The sequence below is a fragment of the Rhinolophus sinicus genome, chromosome 7 (assembly GCF_057876585.1).
Source record: "Rhinolophus sinicus isolate RSI-liver-muscle chromosome 7, RSI-T2T, whole genome shotgun sequence".
NCBI lineage: Eukaryota > Metazoa > Chordata > Mammalia > Chiroptera > Rhinolophidae > Rhinolophus > Rhinolophus sinicus.
In genome coordinates, this window is record NC_142507.1 from 30,912,236 (window position 1) to 30,931,907 (window position 19,672).

At 38.9% G+C, this 19,672-nt stretch overlaps 1 protein-coding gene and 1 long non-coding RNA gene across 3 annotated transcripts in view; one reads left to right on the plus strand and one right to left on the minus strand.

Annotated features, from left to right (window-relative positions):
* The window catches only part of LOC141568549 (uncharacterized), a 40,069-nt gene extending 22,993 nt beyond the window's left edge, over positions 1-17,076 (plus strand). The window contains exons 2-3 of the long non-coding RNA XR_012491696.1: positions 14,515-14,579; positions 16,937-17,076. This is a non-coding gene — a long non-coding RNA (uncharacterized LOC141568549). The remainder of the gene's footprint in view (positions 1-14,514; positions 14,580-16,936) is intronic.
* On the minus strand, positions 15,013-19,672 carry LOC109457968 (T-cell surface glycoprotein CD1b-like). 2 transcript variants are annotated; one of them, XM_074318773.2, is made up of 6 exons: positions 19,127-19,672; positions 18,579-18,845; positions 17,109-17,291; positions 16,515-16,793; positions 15,985-16,078; positions 15,013-15,326 (listed from the first exon to the last, which is right to left on the minus strand). In XM_074318773.2, the coding sequence occupies exons 1-6, from the start codon at positions 19,185-19,187 to the stop codon at positions 15,305-15,307; spliced, it is 906 nt and encodes a 301-aa protein (XP_074174874.1). In that variant the 5' UTR covers positions 19,188-19,672; the 3' UTR covers positions 15,013-15,304. The 2 variants fall into 2 exon arrangements, with proteins under 2 accessions (XP_074174874.1, XP_019606818.2); XM_019751259.3 differs by having other exon boundaries at positions 17,013-17,291; positions 19,127-19,660.

Below are 19,672 nucleotides of genomic sequence, written 5' to 3' on the forward strand. Positions count from 1 at the left end.
ATGTGGGCCACTGTGAGCTGCGCCCTCCACAACTAGATTGAGACAACCGCTTGACTTGAAGCTGATGGTCCTGGAAAACCACACTTAAATAAATAAAAAATTTTTAAAAATTATAAAAATAAATAAATAAATATTTACTATGTTAGATAATTTTAACTTTAAATTTATTTAAAATTTTAGATTTACTGTACAAAATAAAATATATGGCAACTGCAGCATATAAGTCAGGATAAATGGAATTAAAGTTATAAACCACACTTAAATAAATAAAATTTTTAAAAAAATTATAAAAATAAATAAATAAATATTTACTATGTTAGATAATTTTATCTTTAAATTTATTTAAAATTTTAGATTTACTGTACAAAATAAAATATATGGCAACTGCAGCATATAAGTCAGGATAAATGGAATTAAAGTTATAAACCTAAAAATAAAAGTCCTTTCAAAGTGAAAGGCAACAAGCACTTATTTGAGATTAAAAAGTATAGCTCTTCGGGAATCAGTGATTCAAGCAGAAGCCCAAATAGTGTTTTGATTAGGAGAAAAAGGCAAGGGATATTTATGAGAAAGGGAAGGGGGGCTATTGCATCAATAGAAGAAAGGCATTTCTATTGGTGCAGATAAGCTAACATAGGGATGTTAACAATATTTTTACATTTTCAGTCCAGTAGCCATCAGTCCCTTAGTCATAATATCTGCTTGCTTGTTATTCTTGCAAACAGTTCTTTAGGATACAATATTGCTTTAGGCCTAGTCCAAAGATTTTTATTTTATTTTATTTTTGTCTTGTTTTAACATTCCAAAGGTTTGAGGCTTAAGACATGCAAGGCATTTCCTCTGGGATGGCAGCTGTAGGTACACTATTAAATGCCTCCATTTAGGAGTTGGCCTGGCTGCTGCCTGCACAGCAGGATGAATCATCTTTAATTTGATTCCTGCCAATTGTTTAACATCCCTAAACCTCATTTCAACCCTTGGGGTCTTGGATTTGACCTTCCTGTTTTGGTGACTGTATCATGGCAAATATAGGTTCTTACTGTAGTGTTTAGGTATAATTGAAACATAAAAGAGAAACAAGGTTTCTAGCATGGTGGTGAGAAAAAAGGAACCTAGACATCCCTGCCTACCCCCCACAACAGCAGGGGAGGGGGCAGCCCCTCTGTTCAGCCACTGAGCCTGGAGCCTCCAGCCAAGTTTACCACCTGCCTCGACTTCCAGCCTTGAGGGCAGTGGGCTGTCTTAGAACCCATGCTTAAAAACAGAATCCCTTAAAAACAAGGAGATGTGCAGGTGTGAGTTTGTATTCCTTGGTGTTGGTAGCAGGGAAGAAAGATCCATGTCCTGGGATGATTAGCCCAAGACGACCTGTCTGTTCTTCTGGAAGACAATTTTAATTTCTTTCCCACTTTCTCATAAAGCCTAATATCCCCTTCAAGTTCTCTCAGGAAATCCTAGAGGCAGTCCTAAAGTCATGCTGCTTTGCTCTGCTTTAGGAAGTAAAGGAGTGTGAGAGGAAGAAGTAAAGGCCTACAGGGCACTTGTCCGTGGTCCCCATCCTGCCTGATCTTCTGATTCTCCTCATAACCCAGCAGTCTTTACAGAGATGGTTCCTTTTTCTGCCCTCCTGGGAATCTATGTTCAGTGTGTGCAAATAAGAGAAAATTAAGCTCTTAAGTTTGCCACCTTTGAGCTTCTAAAACCAAGAGTTTCTATTTGTTATTTAAAAACTGCTCACTTTTCAGCTGAAGCCTGTATGTGGTTTTGGATTTCCTCCCGCCCCTCCCCCCTGCACCTGGGATTCAGCTCAATGATTCAGTGTCTTGCTTCCAGTGACTGTATTTTGCAAAACTCTCCCAAGAAGTAAAAAATCAGTCTTAGTTCCTTCACCTGCAGGTCCCTACCCTGCCCTCTGGGTCTGGGAGCACTACCCACTTTGGTGCTATGTACATACAATTTAATATTATTCATCCTTTTAAAAAAAGGAAATCCTGCAATTTGTGACAACATAGATGAACCTAAAATACATTATGCTAAGTGAAATAAGCTAATCATGCAAGGAAAAATGCTGCATGATTCCACTTACAAAAAATATCTAAGATAGTCAAATTCATAGAAGCTACTCTTCCTATATAAGCCCAGAATTCATAGAAGCAGAGGCTGGGGGAGGGGGAAACGGGGAATGGGATATAAAGTTTTGTTATGCTATATGAATAAGTTCTAGAGATCTGCCCTACACAGTACTGTCAACGTAAGAAACATCCAAACCTGTAGAGAAGTTTAATGAGTTTATTTGAGCCAAACTGATGACAAATGCCAGGAAGCAAAACCTCAACAGATTAAGAAAATGCTCCAGAGAATGGCAGTTTTGCAGCTTATTTTATACATTAGAGTCAAAGGAGGAGACATAAGGAGAGTTACACAAAATCCATTGGTGGTAGATTAAGGGGATGGGAGAAAGCAGAGTGGGGACATTTCTGGAATTGGATAAAAAATACAATTGCGGGACACATGCTTCTTTTATATTGGTGGGCACAGGATAGTTAATAATTAACATTTACAGCACACAGAGATGGGGAACAGTATAACAATGAGGGATTCTGCGGTCTGGTGCTCTGGTGCGGTTGTGCCCTGAGAGGTATGGAAAAAGGGATTACTCTGACATTCCAAGGGTATGTTATCTTTGATGCAAAAAGACAATAGACAGTCTCACTTAAGGTAAAGATTGAACTTTGTGAAGGAAGCTACAAGCCAAGGATGTGACTACCAGCCACAACCCACTTTTAGTTAGGAATTTTATGTTCAGATCATCCTATGTGGCTAATTTAGGTCTCTGAGTTTGTAGGTCCTGCCATGCAGCCTCCCCCAAGATTGTCAAGTTCAGTATGTGGCCCCTTTTTGTCATGGTTGCTCGCTTGCACATTGTGAAAGAATTCACAAGGCACAAAGGAGTAGAAGTTAGAAAGTTTAATTAGGAAGAGAAGCATTGGCAGAGGAGTTACTGGGGGCAGAGTCTAGGTTAGACAGCTGCAACAAGTTTCTGTTTAGCTGGGGTTTTATATTCTCTAACCAATTGCTTTAGTCTGCCAGGGAATTTTCCATTGTGGCTAGCTTCTTCCCTAAGGCACTTCATTCGTTGGGGTGCAGGAGGGTGTGATTAAGCTGTTATCGCAACCTTCGAAGATGTTGTGTAAGCTTAAGCTGGAGACAAATGGCTGTCCCCAGGCTCATTCCTGTTTATCCATACCTATCTTATCACTTTTTTTGCCCACAGTACCTATAGTTAGCAATATGGTATTGTGCACGTCACATATACAAAGATGATACATTTCATGTTAAGTGTTCTTACAAAACACACACACACACACAAACACACACACAGGAACACAGGAAATATTTGGAGGTGATAAATACGCTTAGTGCCTCGGTTGTGGTGATGCTGTCATGGACATATGCATATGCTGAAACTCATTGTTTAATTTTTGTGTGTAAAAATGTGTGTAACTTTTTTGTATATCAATTATACTTCAATAAAGTTTTAAAAAATGATGACATATTTATCCATGAAGCAATGTGAATAAATTACAAAAATTTAAGACAATAGAGATATAAGATGGGTGTTTTTTCATTTTTTGTTTTGTTTTTGTTTTGGGGTACTCCTGGTCATTCACAGAATGTGAAAGAATTCGTAAGACTCAGAATAGTAGGGAAACAAGAAAAGTTTATTGAAAGTTGAGCAGTGAGGATGCCCATGGCAGTGTCTAAAAAAGATGGCTGCCATGGGTTTCTGTTTAGAAAAGAGAGAAGCACCAGCAGAGGAGTTGCCAGGGGCAGAGTCTAGAGTAGACAGCTGCAGTGGGTTTCTGTTTAGCGGGGGTTTTATATTTTTCTATGCAAGATATAGGGTGCCTGTCAGCTTGCAGGGAGTTGCTGTTACAATTGGCTTCTTATGGCAACCATCCTGTTCACATCCATGATAAATGCAGGGCACTTGTCAGCTTGCAGGGGGCTTCTTTTGGGAACCATTCTGTTCCCATCTATGATGGGTGGCTGTTAACTTGCAAGGGGTTGCCATTGCAGTTGGCCTCCCTTGAGAACTATTCTGTTCCCATCTATGATGGATGTAAGGTTTTTGTCAGCTTACAGGTGCAGTGCTAGGCAGGGGATTCAGAGCAAGTGGTTAATTTTAAAGTTCATTCCTGCTAATTCACAAGCTCGCTCCTGTTAACTCTTTGCCTGTCTCATCATTCCCCCATCTATGATCAGCAATAAAAAATCTTTGGAAATTGGGATGAAGGTCTGTCTTCTGCAACTGCTTCACAGCTGGGTAAGGGCATAGAGCTGTCCCTACCTAAGAGATTACTGGTCAAGAATGGCATAGTGACTGGGACTCAGAAAGTCTAGGCAATGTCATCTAGGGACTGGACAGAGCTAGGGGCTCCAGGCTAGGAGTTGGAGATCTGATCTATGGCGCTGAGGGTTGTTTCAGGGCCACTTGTTAGGATGGGCTGGAACCATCTGTAATTTAATAGATTCAATTCTGGGAGAGACAAATTTAACCAGGTTAAAGAGGTATGGTCTAAATAAAAATTCCCAGGAATAATAAGGAGGGGAACCAGTAAAGGTGAGAGAAGGGACTATAACTAGTATCCCCAAGAGTAGAAAGGGGATCTCAGGTGGAGTACAAGTAAAGAGGAAAACAAGAGCTCTTAAGAGAAAGGTAATAAAAAGCAGCTCCAGGAATCTGGGGTTACTCATTATTACGTATCAGTCTTGGGAGTTTGACTTACTTGATTGAAGAAGAGCTTAAGATATTCAATTGTTTCACAGAAACAGGTGCAACAGCCTCTCTTTCTGAGGGAGTTCCGTAGAGAATTAAATGAAACAGGTTTGATTGGAAGGAAGGGGACACAGCCACTAACTCTGCCTCCTGACAGCAGTTGGGATGCTCAGGAGAACCCTATAAGGTTCCTACTATTTAGGAGTTAACTGGTCTGTTGAGGACCCTTCTTTTCTAGGCTTTTAATAGTTTTTGATCCCTTGGTTTTACAGGACTATGACAGGCAGAAGAGCTGGCCTATGGGAGGTACAGGTCCCAATATTTCTTGAGGAGGTCCCCATATTTCCAGGAAATAACAGAATTGAGGTTAGAATCCAAAGCAATGTGCAGCAACTAGGGCCAGGGCTTAGAGATCTCCTGATAAAACTTTTTCTAGAGTCCTTTTGCTCGTTTTACTTTTTCTCCAAGGTACAAGTCATTGGCAACAAATAGGTTGAAAATGACCCCAAATCTAGGTGCTCTATTTATCCCTACAACCAAGCAGGTTTCAGAGGAAACAGATCCAGAGTGAGCGGTCAAGACAGAGTAAGTGGCTCTCATATCCATCAGGAAATTAACAGGCTTACCTGCCACATCAACAGTCAACCGCAGTTCCACCCCTGTGATGAGCATGGCTATTTTCTTCTTGGGAGCCCCTGGGACCTTCAGGCCTGTCAGTTGATCACAGCCATTTGTGGGGAAGAAGTTGGTTCCTGATCCCTTCAGAGCAGGGGATAATCCCCCCTCCAGTGCCCTTTTAGTTTGCACAGGGGCACATATGCTTTGGGGGATTAGGACATTACTTACTCCAGTGGTCTGGGCTTTCACATCCAAAGCAGGCTCCTTTACCTGGTGTTCCTATTCTGGGGCTGCCAGTGTGGCCCTGAGGTGGCTTTGGACTTGGGCCTATAATGCAGCCAAAAGTCTGGCTCATCTCTGGCCTCATTGTTCCTTCTCTCCTTGTTTTCCCTATCTCAGTTGTAGAAAAACAGAAAAAACAAACAAACAAAAAACATTGTAAAAATTCCCTGGCCTTCTTTTAGGATCTGAGCCTCTTTATTAGGAATGTAACAGTGTGCCAGAAATATAATAATACTCTATCAGGTTAGGGAAATATTAAGCTAAGTTTCCTTATATTGGCCTATATCTGACACTGAGACAGACACGTGAACCCTAACAGTAGCAAAATTAGTTCTTAGATTTACTTTTCTTGAATAACAAAAAACCTAATAAAGACAATATCAAACATAGAAATTATTCTGATAACACATATAATCTTTGCTTCTTAGGAAAAAACTTTTTAATAATATCAGTAGTAGAACAATTATCTAACAAACTTTGTCTTACTTACCAAAGAGAGAAAACTTTAATTTTGTACCAGCTTATTTTTGATATTCAAATTTATTTACTTAATTAACCCATAACCTTTAGAACCTTAGGTTTTTTTTAAGTTTTTATTGGGGAATATTGGGGAACAATGTGTTTTTCCAGGATGCATCAGCTCCATGTCAAGTCATTGTTTTCAATCTAGTTGTGGAGGGCGCAGCTAATTGGCCCATGTGGGCATCGAACCAGCAACCTTAGTGTTATGAGTACTGCGCTCTAACCACTGAGCAAACTGGCTGCCCACCAGTGGCGGCTCAGCTCCAAGCTCAAGCCATTGTTTCTCACTGATCCATGTGGAAATCGAACCTGCAACCTTGGTGTTATGAGTACTGCATTCTAACCACTGAGCCAACTGGCTGCTCTAGAACCTTAATTTTACTGATAACTAAAAGCAAGCAATTAGCATTTCTGTTGGCAAATCCAGGAATATTCAATTGCAATATTCAAAAGCATAGGCTTTTGTAATAAAATACAAAATATATTTATTAACAAATCTTTATCTTTTAACATTCCTGTGACAAGAAGCCAGAAATCGTTGAACTCAGATCTATCTAATAATTAATGTTTCAGCATTTTATTATTTTAAAATACTTAGATGTTCAATAATTTTTATTATTTTGTACAACTTAGCAAAACTAAAATATTAAGTTACCAACAGATTCTGGGAAACTATGTCAAGCACCCACATCATATAATTATTACTGAAAATTTTTATCTAAAACCTTATTTTAGTTACTTTTAATCTATGAGATTTTAGAGTTAATTATCCAGTCTATTTTCTTGGCAAATTCTGTAACAGAGCTAACATGAATTTATTTTTGCAAACTCAGGTAAAACAAAAGATACCATATTTAATGTTAATAACCTTAAAAGACATATCTATTTAACTAAAAGCTAAACTAGCCTTAGAATCAAATATTTTCTTGGATCACATGATCCTGAAAAGTACTTGGGTCAGTTTTCATTATTTACATTTATATAAGCACTTAAAATTTTATTTTAAGTGAATTAAAGATGAACTGGTAATACTATCCAGAGGCAAAAACAATACATATAAAATACCGACAAGCACAGATATCAGAGATTATAGACATAAACAGAACTACCAACAATTGCAAAGAGGACCTAAGAACTTTCAATTGCCCCTAATAAGACAGGTGGAAGTCTGGCTTGAGAGACTAGCCACTCATGTTTTTTTAAAAGTGCCTCCTTTTTTTTTTTTTTCTTTTAGATTTTATTGGGGAAGGGGAACAGAGCTTTATTGGGGAACAGTGTGTACTTCCAGGACTTTTTTCCAAGTCAAGTTGTTGTCCTTTCAATCTTAGTTGTGGAGGGTGCCATTCAGCTTCAAGTTGTTGTCCTTTCAATCTTATTTGTGGAGGGCCCAGCTCAGCTCCAGGTCCAGTTGCCGTTCCTAGTTGCAGGGGGCGCAGCCCACTATTCCTTGCGGGAGTCAAACCGGCAACCTTGTGGTTGAGAGGATGCGCTCCAACCGAGTCATTCAGGAGCTCAGCCACAGCTCAGCTCAAGGTGCCATGTTCAATTTTAGTTTCAGGTGGCGCTGCCCACCATCCCTTGCGGGACTCGAGGAATTGAACTGGCAGCCTTGTGGTTGAGAGCCCACTGGCCTATGTGGGATTTGAACTGGCAGCCTTCGGAGTTAGGAGCATGGAGCTCTAACAACCTGAGCCACCGGGCCGGCCCCTAAAAGTGCCTCCTTTTTAAATTTTCTTCAGTTACCTCCGCCTCAGGCAGTAGTAGTGGCTGTGTTTACACTTCAGGCTATCTGCAAGATCTTGAAAGTTACTGAGTTGGCTTTTTGAAGAAAGCAGTCAAGAGGGTAGTCAAGAGGGATAGATGAGGAGCCACCCATGGTGTGTGGGATGGTGGTCTCATGATAGCTGGAGTAGGAGATCGAGGGGCATCCTCTAAGTTCCTCTGAAGGAACAGTGTGTGACTCAGGAGTTATAGAATTAGCACATTCGTTACCACATACTCCAGAGAAAAAGAGAAAAGAAATGACCATTAGTTGTGAGGGCATCCCCAGCACACCTAAGGTTGAGGGTCATGGACCCAGTCCATGGAATTCCTGGTACCCCATGCACATCTCAAGACATATCACTTACCGACCAAAAGCCCCCTGACACATGGAGGAGGTAACGAATGTCCAGAGAAAGTAAGAGAAGAATTTAGATGGGGAATGAGTCACCAAAGAGAACTATAGGGAGTGGCCAGTGGGTAGGGAGACTGTGTGTCTTTGATTTGTGTGCCTGTCCAATGAGCAGGTCTTTGACTTGCACCTGGCAGGACATAGTCCTAGAGTCCTGAACCGCTACCAGGTCATCCTGTCACAGGAGACTTCTTTAAAGTGGCAGACACCCTAAAGGCTTTTAGGTGTCTGTCCCATGCCCACCAAGACTGTGGCCAAGATGACTAGCCTGTCCCCCAAGAAATAGAAAGGAGTCTCACACCATGTCTGACAATGGGATTTCCCAACCAACAGAGAGGTCAGACTTTCATTCCACTGGAGAGTGGCCCTGGCCTGCAAAAGTCAATTTCCAGCCCTCAAGGGAAAGGATACATGAGAGGCTCCTGAAAGCCAAGGGGGGAACCTCCAGCGGGGGAGAGAAGAAAGTAGTGTCGAACTCCTGTGTGTTGGCACCAAACTGTATTTTTTTTATACCCCTGGTTGTTTGCAGAATGTGAAAGACTTCACGAGACTCAGAAAACTGGGAAAACAAGAAAAGATTTATTGAAAGTCGGGTAGCGAGGATACCTGTAGCAGTGAATACAGAAGATGACTGCCTTGGGTTTCTGTTTAGAAAACAGAAGCACTGGCAGAGTTGTTGCTGGGGGTAGAGTCTAGAGAAGACAGCTATCCAAGGCAGCTGAGGAGAGAAGCATCAGCAGAGGATCTGCCAGGGGCAGAGTCTAGAGTAGACAGCTGCAGTGGATTTCTGTTTAGCTGGGGTTTTATATTTTTCTATGCATGATGTAGGGTGCTTGTCAGCTTGCAGGGGATTGCTGTTACAATTGGCTTCTTGTGGGAACCATCTTGTTCACATCAATGATAAATCAATGATAAATGCAGGACACTTATCCGCTTGCTGGGGCTTCTCCCAGGAAGCATTCTCTTCCTATCTATGATGGATGTAAAGTGCTTGGTCAACTTATAGGTACAGTGCTAGCTGGGGGATTCAGAACCAATCAGTTAATTTTTAAGCTCGTTCCTGCTAACTCACAAGCTCGCTCCTGTTAACTCTTTGCCTGGCTCATCCTGCTAGCTCACAAGCTCACTCCTGTAAACTTTTACCTATTTCATCAATGGGTTCTAGAGTTATTGGGGTGATCAATTCATACGTTATATAAATGTTGTATCATTATGTTATACACTTGAAACTAACATAATACTGCATGTCAACTAATTGAAAAAAATAAATAATAAAACCATACAAAATATTTTTCTGACAAGTAGAATTCAGCTAAAAATCAATAATGAATATATAACCAAAAATTCTTTCATGTCTGGAAATTCAGAAATAAAAATTCTAAATAACAAATGTGTCAAATGATCATTAGAAAGCATATTAAACTGACAAATGCAAGTAGAATATCAAACTTTCTGATATACAGCTAAAGCCATGTTTACAGCAAATATTTTGCCTTAAAAACATATATACAAATGTAATAGCTGAATCTAAATTGTTTAAGCATCTATATCAAGAAATTAGAAATATAATGTGATATTGCGATTTATAATAAGAAATATATATTTGGTCTTCATCCCTGTTTCTGACACCGAGCTTCTAAAACCCTTGGAATTTCCTAAATATTGAGAGAAATCAAGGGTCTTTTGTTATGCTAATGATGTGACTTTTGGAAAGCCCATAGATAACCTAAAGATGAGGACTGGTTGACAGTGGAGAAAATCATGTGACTAGAGGTTTGAAACTTTTGGTCCCATCCAACTGACCTTTAGAGAGAAAAGAGGAACCGAAGGTTAAATGGATCTCCAATGGCCAATGATTTAATCAACCATACCTATACAATGAGATGTCCATAAAAACTTAAAAGGATGAAGTTTGGAGACCTTCCGGGTTGATGACCACCTCAAGAGTCAGGGAAATGGCACCCTTGAAGACAGCATGGAAGCTCTGAGACCTTTCCACGTACCTTGCCCTATACATCTCTCCCATCTGGCTGTTCCTAAGTTATATCCTTTTATAATAAATAAGTGATCTAGTAAGTATAAAATTTGTCTGAGTTTTATGAGCTGCTTTACCAAATTAATTGAACCCCAAGAGAAAGGCGAGGGAACCTCTGATCTATAGTCAGTTGGTCAGAGGCACAGATGATAACCTAAACTCATTATTAGTATCTGAAGTTAGGTTGGGGGGCCAGACTTATAAGACTGAATCCTTAACCTATGAAATCTGACATTCTCTTCATGTAGATAGTATCAGAATTGAGTTGAATTGTACGACACCAGGCTGGTGTCCAGAAAATTGCTTGTTGAGTGTTTGGAGAAACCCTCTCTCCACACATTGGAATTGGGTGATCAGAATCCAATGTTCATTGCAGCTTTGTTTACGGTGGCCAAGACATGGAAACAACCAAAGTGTCCTTCGATAGATGAATGGATAAAGAGGTTGTGGTATATATAAACAATGGAACACTATTCTGCCCTAAGAAAAGATGAAATAGTGCCATTTGTGACAACATAGATGGATCTTGAGATTATAATGCTAAGCAAAATAAGTCAGACAGAAAAAGTCAAGAGCCATATGATTTCACTGATATGGTGGTATATGAAACTGGAAACAACAAAAGAACAAGAAAAAACAAATGAAGAAACAAAACTCATAGACACACAATAGTTTAGTGGTTACCAGAGGGTAAAGGAGGAGCGGGGAGGTAGATGAGGGTAAAGGGGATCAAATATATGGTGATGGAAAGAGAACTGACTGGGTGAACACACAATGTGATATATATAGATGATGTATTACAGAATTGTACACCTGAAACCTATGTAACTTTGCTAACAATTGTCATCCCAATCAACTTTAATTTTTTAAAAAAAGAATCTTTATATAACAATAAATTAAATGCAAAGAAAGTACAAGTAGGGAATGATAATGAAAATGATATGATCGTAGAGAGAACCAACAGAACCAAAAGATAGTTTCTGAAAAATTTATAAAATTGATAAATACTAGTCAAGATAAGAGAAAGACAGAACAAAGAAGAGAGAGAAAAATTTCCAATATCTGGTAAAAAGGTACATAAGTATGAACCCTACAGACATTAACATGATAATAAGATATTATGCATAAGCCAATAATAAATTGGACATTTGAACCTCTTGGACAAATCCTTGAAAGACACAACTTACTAAAGATGACAAAAAAGAAATAGATAATTTGAATAAAGGTATATTTGCTTTTTAAATTTACCGTGAAATTGAACCCTTCTTCCCCCACCCCCAAATGTATATATTTCCCAACACATAAGCTTCACAGGTGAATTTTGGCAAATACTGAAAAAAAAAAAAAAAACCTCCTTGAGAAGAAAAACAGAGTAAAGTTTTCTCGACTCATTTTATGAGGCAAAAAATCCTCAATACCAATACTTGACAAGAAAATTAAAATAAATAAATAACAAAATATTACAAACAAAATACTGAAACTGAATCTACATTCATATATTATGAACAAGACAGATAAGTTACAACATTAAGGGGAAAAAAGATAAAATATTTTGCTATCCATATATTTTATCCCTTTTACCCTCATCACCCCAATAAATTTTTATTAAAAATAGAAAAAAAAGTTTGTTATCTCAAGAAATGCAGATTAAACACCAAATAAAATTCAACAGCTATCTATAATAATAAAAACAATGATTAAAAATTTTAGCAAATTTGAGAGAAAATGTCTTTAATTGAATAAAAAGTATCCACAAAACACTTAACAGCAGTTATCATAACTAATGTGAATGTCTGAATAATTCTTATCTGATATAAATAAAAGATGAGAATGTCAGCTGTCAGTTCTATTTATCAGTGTACTGGAGTTCATAGCCAGTGGAATTGGGTAAGAAAATGCAATAAAGGATTGAAAAATAAGTTGGGTGTTTCATATTTAGAGATGTCATGATAGTCTGCATAGAAAATCCAAGATAAATTTTACAGATAAAATATTAAACTTAATAAGTTAATTTAACATGGATACTGGGAGTAAGATAAAAATATTTTAAACATATTTCTATGTATTAGCAAAAATCACACATACACATGCACACACAATTTCACAAAAATATTAATTAATTAAATAAATAATTAATTCAAAGGAGTTGAAAAGCCCTTGTATTTTGAGACCGAAGATTATTTCTAAAAGTCATTCACCCACAGGTCATAGTTAAAGTCATGGGTAAATTAAGGTTTTCCACGGTGAGGACACTTAGAGGAAAATCTTTAGCCCAAGAAACCATTTTTGAAGGATGATGATTTGGGGAATAAGAGCAAAGAAAACAGAGGAAAGGTTAAGAAGAATATGAAAAAGCTATTGCAAGACATTAGATGGCAGAGTAATATCAGAATTTTCAAGCAACAAAAATTTCCAACTCAATTGGTTTAAAAGGAAAAATGAAACTTGTTCGGTTCATATAATTAAAATATACAGAGGTAGGTTAGTCTCCAGGTAGAGTTTGATTTGATCTTTGGCTCTGTCACTTCATCATTCTGTTTTATTTGTGAACTTTATTCCTGGGCCAGCTTTACTTATGGAACAAAATTCTATAGCAATTTTGAGCTTTGAAGGTGGCGTAGCATCCAGACAAAGAAAGAGCCCCTCCTTTCTCAACCACCAAATGTAAACTGTAGGCTTCAGTTGGATTGGACCAAATTAGGTCACATACACACTGTGAACCAATTAATTATTCTAAGTAAGCCTGGGGGTTGAGGTTAAAATTGTGTTTCTTATCTTAGACGTTGGTTCTTCTCTGGGGTCAAATTTGCCCCCAAGAGGGCATTTGGCAATATCTGAAGATATGTTTGGTTGTTAAAACTGGAAAGGTACTACTGGCATTTAGCGAGTAGAGGCCAAAGATGCTGCTAAAAATCCTCCATAACAAAAATTTATCTGGCCCCAAAGATCAATTGTGTAAAGATTGAGAAATCTTTAGACAAGGGGTTTTGAAACTTAAGTGTATGTCAGAATATCCTGAAAGGCTTGTTAAAACACAGATTTCTGTTCTCCTTTCTTGGATTTTCTGATTCAAATAGGTCTAGAGTGGGGCCTGAAATTTTTTTTTTTTCTAACAAGCTTATAGGAGCTTCCGCTTCTGGTGATTCATAGTCCACACTTTAAGAAGCACAGACTGATCAGGGCTCTAGACTGTAGCTGAGGGTGCAGTCAAGCATACAACAGCATGCCTGCTCTACAAGATGAGGTGGAGTTCAGTGCATCCTGAAGAAGTAAACTGCTATGTTAATGGAGAGAGAGAAAACTGTATTTTCAGCCATTTCCTACCCTTCCAAAATCCTAAAGTCCATATTGTCTTAAAATTTCCATGTGGGGGAACTGCTTCCAGTACACTTAGGTTCTCCAAAAGTTCTGTTTGCTCTGACCTCCCTTCTTAAGCCCTATAAAAATATACTCAAATTCTCTCCACCTCCCTCCTGATGTTTTAGTCAAATAAGTGAATTTTTATAAATGGTGTTTCTAGAAAACTATGGAGTAAGCAAAAGAATGAATAACAGTAAATATAAACCAAGGATATAACTGAATTGTTGCACTACAGATCTCAAAGTCCCGGAGGGCAAGAAAAGCCCTCTTGACCTTTTTGCTTGAATATTTAGCAACCCCTCTGCACTATTATCCCTCACCCATCCTGTGTCTCACTCATTCTCACTAAATAATAAGGATCAGAGTCCTGTTCCAATGAATCTTTGTAGGTAAACTATAGCTCTAGTATGAGCATAAGTGGTTTTCTCCAGAGCAGTTTAGGGCAGAAACAAGAAGGACATGTTCTGTTTGTTTGTTTGTTTTGTTTTGTTTTGTGTTTTGCTATATGAGAAATGTTTTAATAAAAGGGAAATGTAGAATATCAACTAAAGAGGGAAAAGGGAGAAAGGAGATGATTTTGAGAAAAGGCCATTAACATGGCAGTTATATCAACTCAGATCATTTGTCTTGATACTAGCTACTTTAATGTACAATACTTTCATTTGTAATTGTCTTTCTCTTTGAAGACTAACACAAAGACATTTCTGACTGAAAGTTTCTGAATATAAATATTTTTACTTACAGGCATGCCTCAGAGATATTGCAGGTTTGGTTCCAGACCATCAATACAAAGCGAATATTGCAGTAAAGTGAGTCACATGACTTTTTTGTTTCCCAGTGCATATAAAAGTTATGTTTACACTATACTGTAGTCTATTATGTCTTTAAAATGTACATACTTTAATTAAAAATTACTTTATTGATATATATATATATATTTAATACAACTAACCTACCAAATATCACAGCTTAGACTAGCCTACCTTAAACATCCTCAGAACACCAAAATTAGCCTACAGTTAAGCAAAATCATCTAACACAATGAACACACTATACTGTATCAGTAGTTGACCCTCATTATCAAGTGGCTGACTGGGAGCTGTGACTTACTTATGCTGCCCAGCATCATGAGAGAGTATCATACCACATATCACTAGCCCAGGAAAAGATCAAAGTTCAAAGTACGGTTTCTACTGAATGTGTATCACTTTTGCACTATTGTAAAGTAAAAAAAATCATAAGTCCGGGACCATCTGTACTTTATTTTATTTATTCTGAGATACATTCTTTTTCACATCTCACATCTATGAAATCTACTTACTATTGATACCATCTCATAGTAAATTCATAGTTCTTAATTATTTTTCTGTTAGTGTGTAAATTATTATTTATCTCACAACCAATGGGAACTCTGAGTTGATCAAATATGATGATTATTTAATCAAATATGATGGGATTGACTCCTGGGCTGACAATTTGGGCTTCTGGTCTTCTGAGTACTTATTCCAAGTGGGAAATGAGACATGATGAAAGCTCACGGGATATTCTGATAGGACCTGTTAAGAACACAAGCAAATTTAGCTCTATGTAACAGATATCTGTACACCAATTTCATGGCAGCATTATTCACAATAACCGAGAACTGAAATCAACCCAAGTGTCCATTGACAGGTGAATGAATAAACAAAATATGTTATATAAATACAATGGAATATTATTCAGCCTTCCTTAAAAAGGAAAGAAATTTTGACACATGCCTGCAACATGAATGAACTGTGAGGACAGTATGCTAAATAAAATAATCCAGTCACAAAAAGACACATACTGACCATTCCACTTACATAAGGTACCTAGAGTAGTCAAATTTATACAAACAAAGTAGAATAATTGTTGCCAGGGCCTGGGTGAGCAGGAAATGAGATGTTTAATGGGTATAGAGTTTTAGTTTTTATACATGAAAAGAGTTCTAGAGATTGGTTGCACAAAAATATGAGTGTATTTAACATTACTAAACTATACATTTAAAAGTGGTTGATAGTAAATTTTATGTCATGTATATTTTACCACAATTACAAAACAGATTTACATTAAAAAGATGGGAATTTGGGAGAAAGGGGACAGGGTCTTGTGGAAAGATTGAGGCTAAAGTGATGTAAATAGATAAAATGGTATAAAAGAGTGGGAGGTATACAGAAAAAATTAGAAAAAACTCACCATCGTCTCAAAAACCATAATGCAAGACATAGCAAAAGGATCAAGGAGGGCACTATTATTACCAAACATATCACACCGATGGAAGTGGGATGTCCTGGCAATTGGAAGAGGACATAAGGATGTCACTTCAAAATCCATTCTCTGATTCTCCTGGCCTTCCTTTGCCCACCTGAGTGTCAGCACCACCATTCACCTGCTTCTGATATATGAGCATCTCTAACTTCTTCTCTCATATTTCCTGATACCATATATCCATATCCATCCTCTGTCTCTCCCTCTTGCCCCATCTCGCCCAATCTATACATCCTTTATTCTTACCTCTTCTATACCTTAGGTTCTCTCTCTCTCTCTCTCTCTCTCTCTCTCTCTCTCTCTCTCTCTCTCTCTCTCATTCTTCCTCCCTCTTCTCCCACCCTCCTTCCCTCTTTGTCTCTCTCACACCCATTAAGTCTCACCGTTTTGCTATTCCCTCCCTCTATTCTTGAGCATCCTCTCCTCCCATTCCCAGCTGGGCCCCAGTTCTTTCTCACCCCAGTAGAGGATGATGTCTTGTCCTCCTAGACTGCTGTGCCTCACTCGGCAAGTCAGGCCAGCTGCCTCCCCAGCAGCCACATCCAGGGTTACTCGGAGATACCATGTCCCATCAACATTGGGCAGGACGTCACCTTGCCGAGTGCCCAGCTGCTCCTGCTCACCCTGCATCCACCTCACCCATATGGGCTTTGGGTAGAATCCTGAGACGTGGCATACCAGCAGCAGACGGCCAGGCCCAGGACTGGGGCCACTGGACAGCCAGGCCTCCGGCTTCACTGGAACAGGAAGGAGCAGGAGCAGTGTCAGATTATGGCTCTATTCTAGAGTGTAGAGACTCAAAACACCCAAGTTTAGAGGGTGACCCCTTCTACTCCATTGGAAACAAAATAATGTATTGATTAAGCCCCTCTCTTCTTAGGTACCACCTACTCTTGAATTTAAAGAAGGTGGTGGGAAGTGAAATACAAAAGTCTTGGAGAGAGAACAGGACTAACCTTGCCTCTGCAGTTCTGACTTCCCTGCATCGAGGACACCCAGAAGATATCGAGGGCAGGTTCTTAAAAGGAGCTTCTGTATGATATCACAGATACCTTGGTACTGAGTGATGCGTGTGCAGAACCGCTGTGCCCTGCTGCCACCCTCTGGGGCAGGCACACATGAATCATTCTTGAGGCTCAGGAAATCCAGTCCTCCTAAAGCTCCCCTCAAAAAGCTTACTGTGGCCTCCTCAGAATGCAGCTCACAGCCTGCTATGCCCTGGATTTCAAAGGGATCTAAATATAAGGAAAACAAAGTAAAGGTTATTAAAAAGCAAACAAGAAAGAAAGAGGTGGGAAAAGGACCTAGGATGTTGGATTTTGGTGGGGAGAAATGTCTGAGATGTAAAAGGATGAGCCAACAACCAATTCAGTACATCATGTGCCACATAATGACATTTTAGTCAACAACAAACCACACATATGATGGTGATCCCATGAGATTATAATGGAGCTGAAGAATTTCTACCACTTAGTGATGTCATAGCCATCATAATATCATAGCACAACACATTAATCACATGCTTGTGGTGATGCTGGTATAAATAAACCTACTGTGCTGCCAAACATAAAAAGTATAGCATATACAATGTGTACAGTACATAAAACTTGATAATGATAATAAATGACTATGTTACTGGTTTACACATTTATTTTACTTTTTATTGTTATTTACTATAAAGAGTGTACTCTTTTCTATTTTCTATAGAAAAATAACTGCTATAAAACAGTATGCTGTGTTACACTGGCAGCAGCCTAATCCATCTCATGTTTATACTATCTCTTGTTGCATCATTTCTCTTGTACTTGATTTAATCCCATCTTGTTTTGTACAATAATGTGCTGAACAGATTTATGGCCTAGGAGCATAGTAGGTACATAGTAGGCTATAGGCTATACCATCTAGGTTTGTGTATGTGCACTCTATGATGTTTACTCAATGATAAAAGCACCTAACAATGCCTTTCTCAGAACATATCCCCATCATTCAGTAGTGCATGACTATATTCAGTGACTTTTTAGAAATAAGAGAATAGAAGTATGCATGTCATAAATGGTGGAGATAGGCTGTTATAATGACATACAATGGGGTAAGAAGGCAGACGAGAAGCAAAGTGTGGAGAGAAGGGTGATGAAGTCAGGAGTACAACCTTCCAGGGTGAATGGAAGAATTACATTAAGAGGGATCAGGCAGGAGATGCTTAAGTAAATGGATTAGAAGACAAGGAAGCCACACTAGTTCACTTAGGCACAAAGTACGAAAAGAGAGTTTCTTGCTTGGGGTTTGAGAGAAAAAAGTTATATACAAACAAACCAGGAGATGGTTACAAAGGGGGATATTTATTTATCAGACAAGAGTGCAGAAAGCAGGAAGAATCTGGAATGGAGTCTGAGTAGGAAACTACTCTAGAGAAGAGCATGCATGCAGTTGGGTAAAGTGGGAAGGAGGAGAGAAGTAGCCTGAATCAAGAGAGAAAACAAAAATTAATTGAGAATCCACCCAGATCAGAAAAATGCACTCACATTTCATCTGGAATTCGCTGACATGATCCTGTATTACCCGAATGAATCCAACGAGATACACTCGGAATAGCTCCTCCAACTCAGTCACCTCCTCATTAGTGAAGTTGCCCTTGGACCAGGGCTTCAGGAAAATGGCAGTACCCGCAGTGCTATCCCAGCCATGAATCTGCAAATCACCCAGCCAGCCTGAGCCTTGATTTTGTGCCCAGGTGCTGTTGGCAAAGGATGATATCTGGATGACATGGAAAGAAGTTGGTCCCTGGAAAGCTGTGGGTAGTGGAAGGATAAGAAAAGTGAGGAGAAAGAGAGAAGCAGAAGGGAATGAAAAAAGAAAAAAAAAAACAAGGATAACTGAAAAGAGCCAGAGAAAAAGAACCCAGAAAAAGAACAATACAGAGCCTGAAACACGGGGCCTCATTCTCCATCCCCAACCTCTAGAATGAGAGAAGAACGCTGGAGACAGGAGGGTCAGACTCTTAGGGGTAAGTGCAGCATGCTTCTATCCAGACCCCCTACATCTGTGCTGGGAGCTGCAGAGTTACTCTTACCATCCTCATTGTCACCACATGGGAAGAGAACTGTTAACCATAGAAGTGACAGAAGCAGCATTTCACGCAGAGATAGTACTTCTGACTCTTAAGAGCTGGTGTTTGATCTCTGATTTCAGCAAACCTTTTCTCAATACTGTATAGTGACTTCCTCTCTCTTCCAACTGACAAAAATCTCCTCCTCATCTACAGTACACATCAGAGAAAAGCTGTGCCTCCCACAGCTGTGGGCCTCTCACTCTGCCTTTCATTTCCACTCCAGCCTTTGACTTCTAGATTTTTATTTCCCTGGCTTCCAGCTGTTCTTCCTGACCTCAGTTTTCTTCATACTTACTAACTTGAAAAAGCCACCATGTAATTTTGAAAGGTTATTTCACCTCCTCAATCCCTTATTACAACATCTGTTAAATAAGAAAGTAATATTAAGTAATTGTTCAGCTTCTAGCCTGCTTTAATCTAGAAGGATTCTTTTGGTTTATCCACCCAACTGGACCTTCCTCCCCACAGCCCTCTCTTTAGCACTCTATCATTACCTCTTCCCAACAT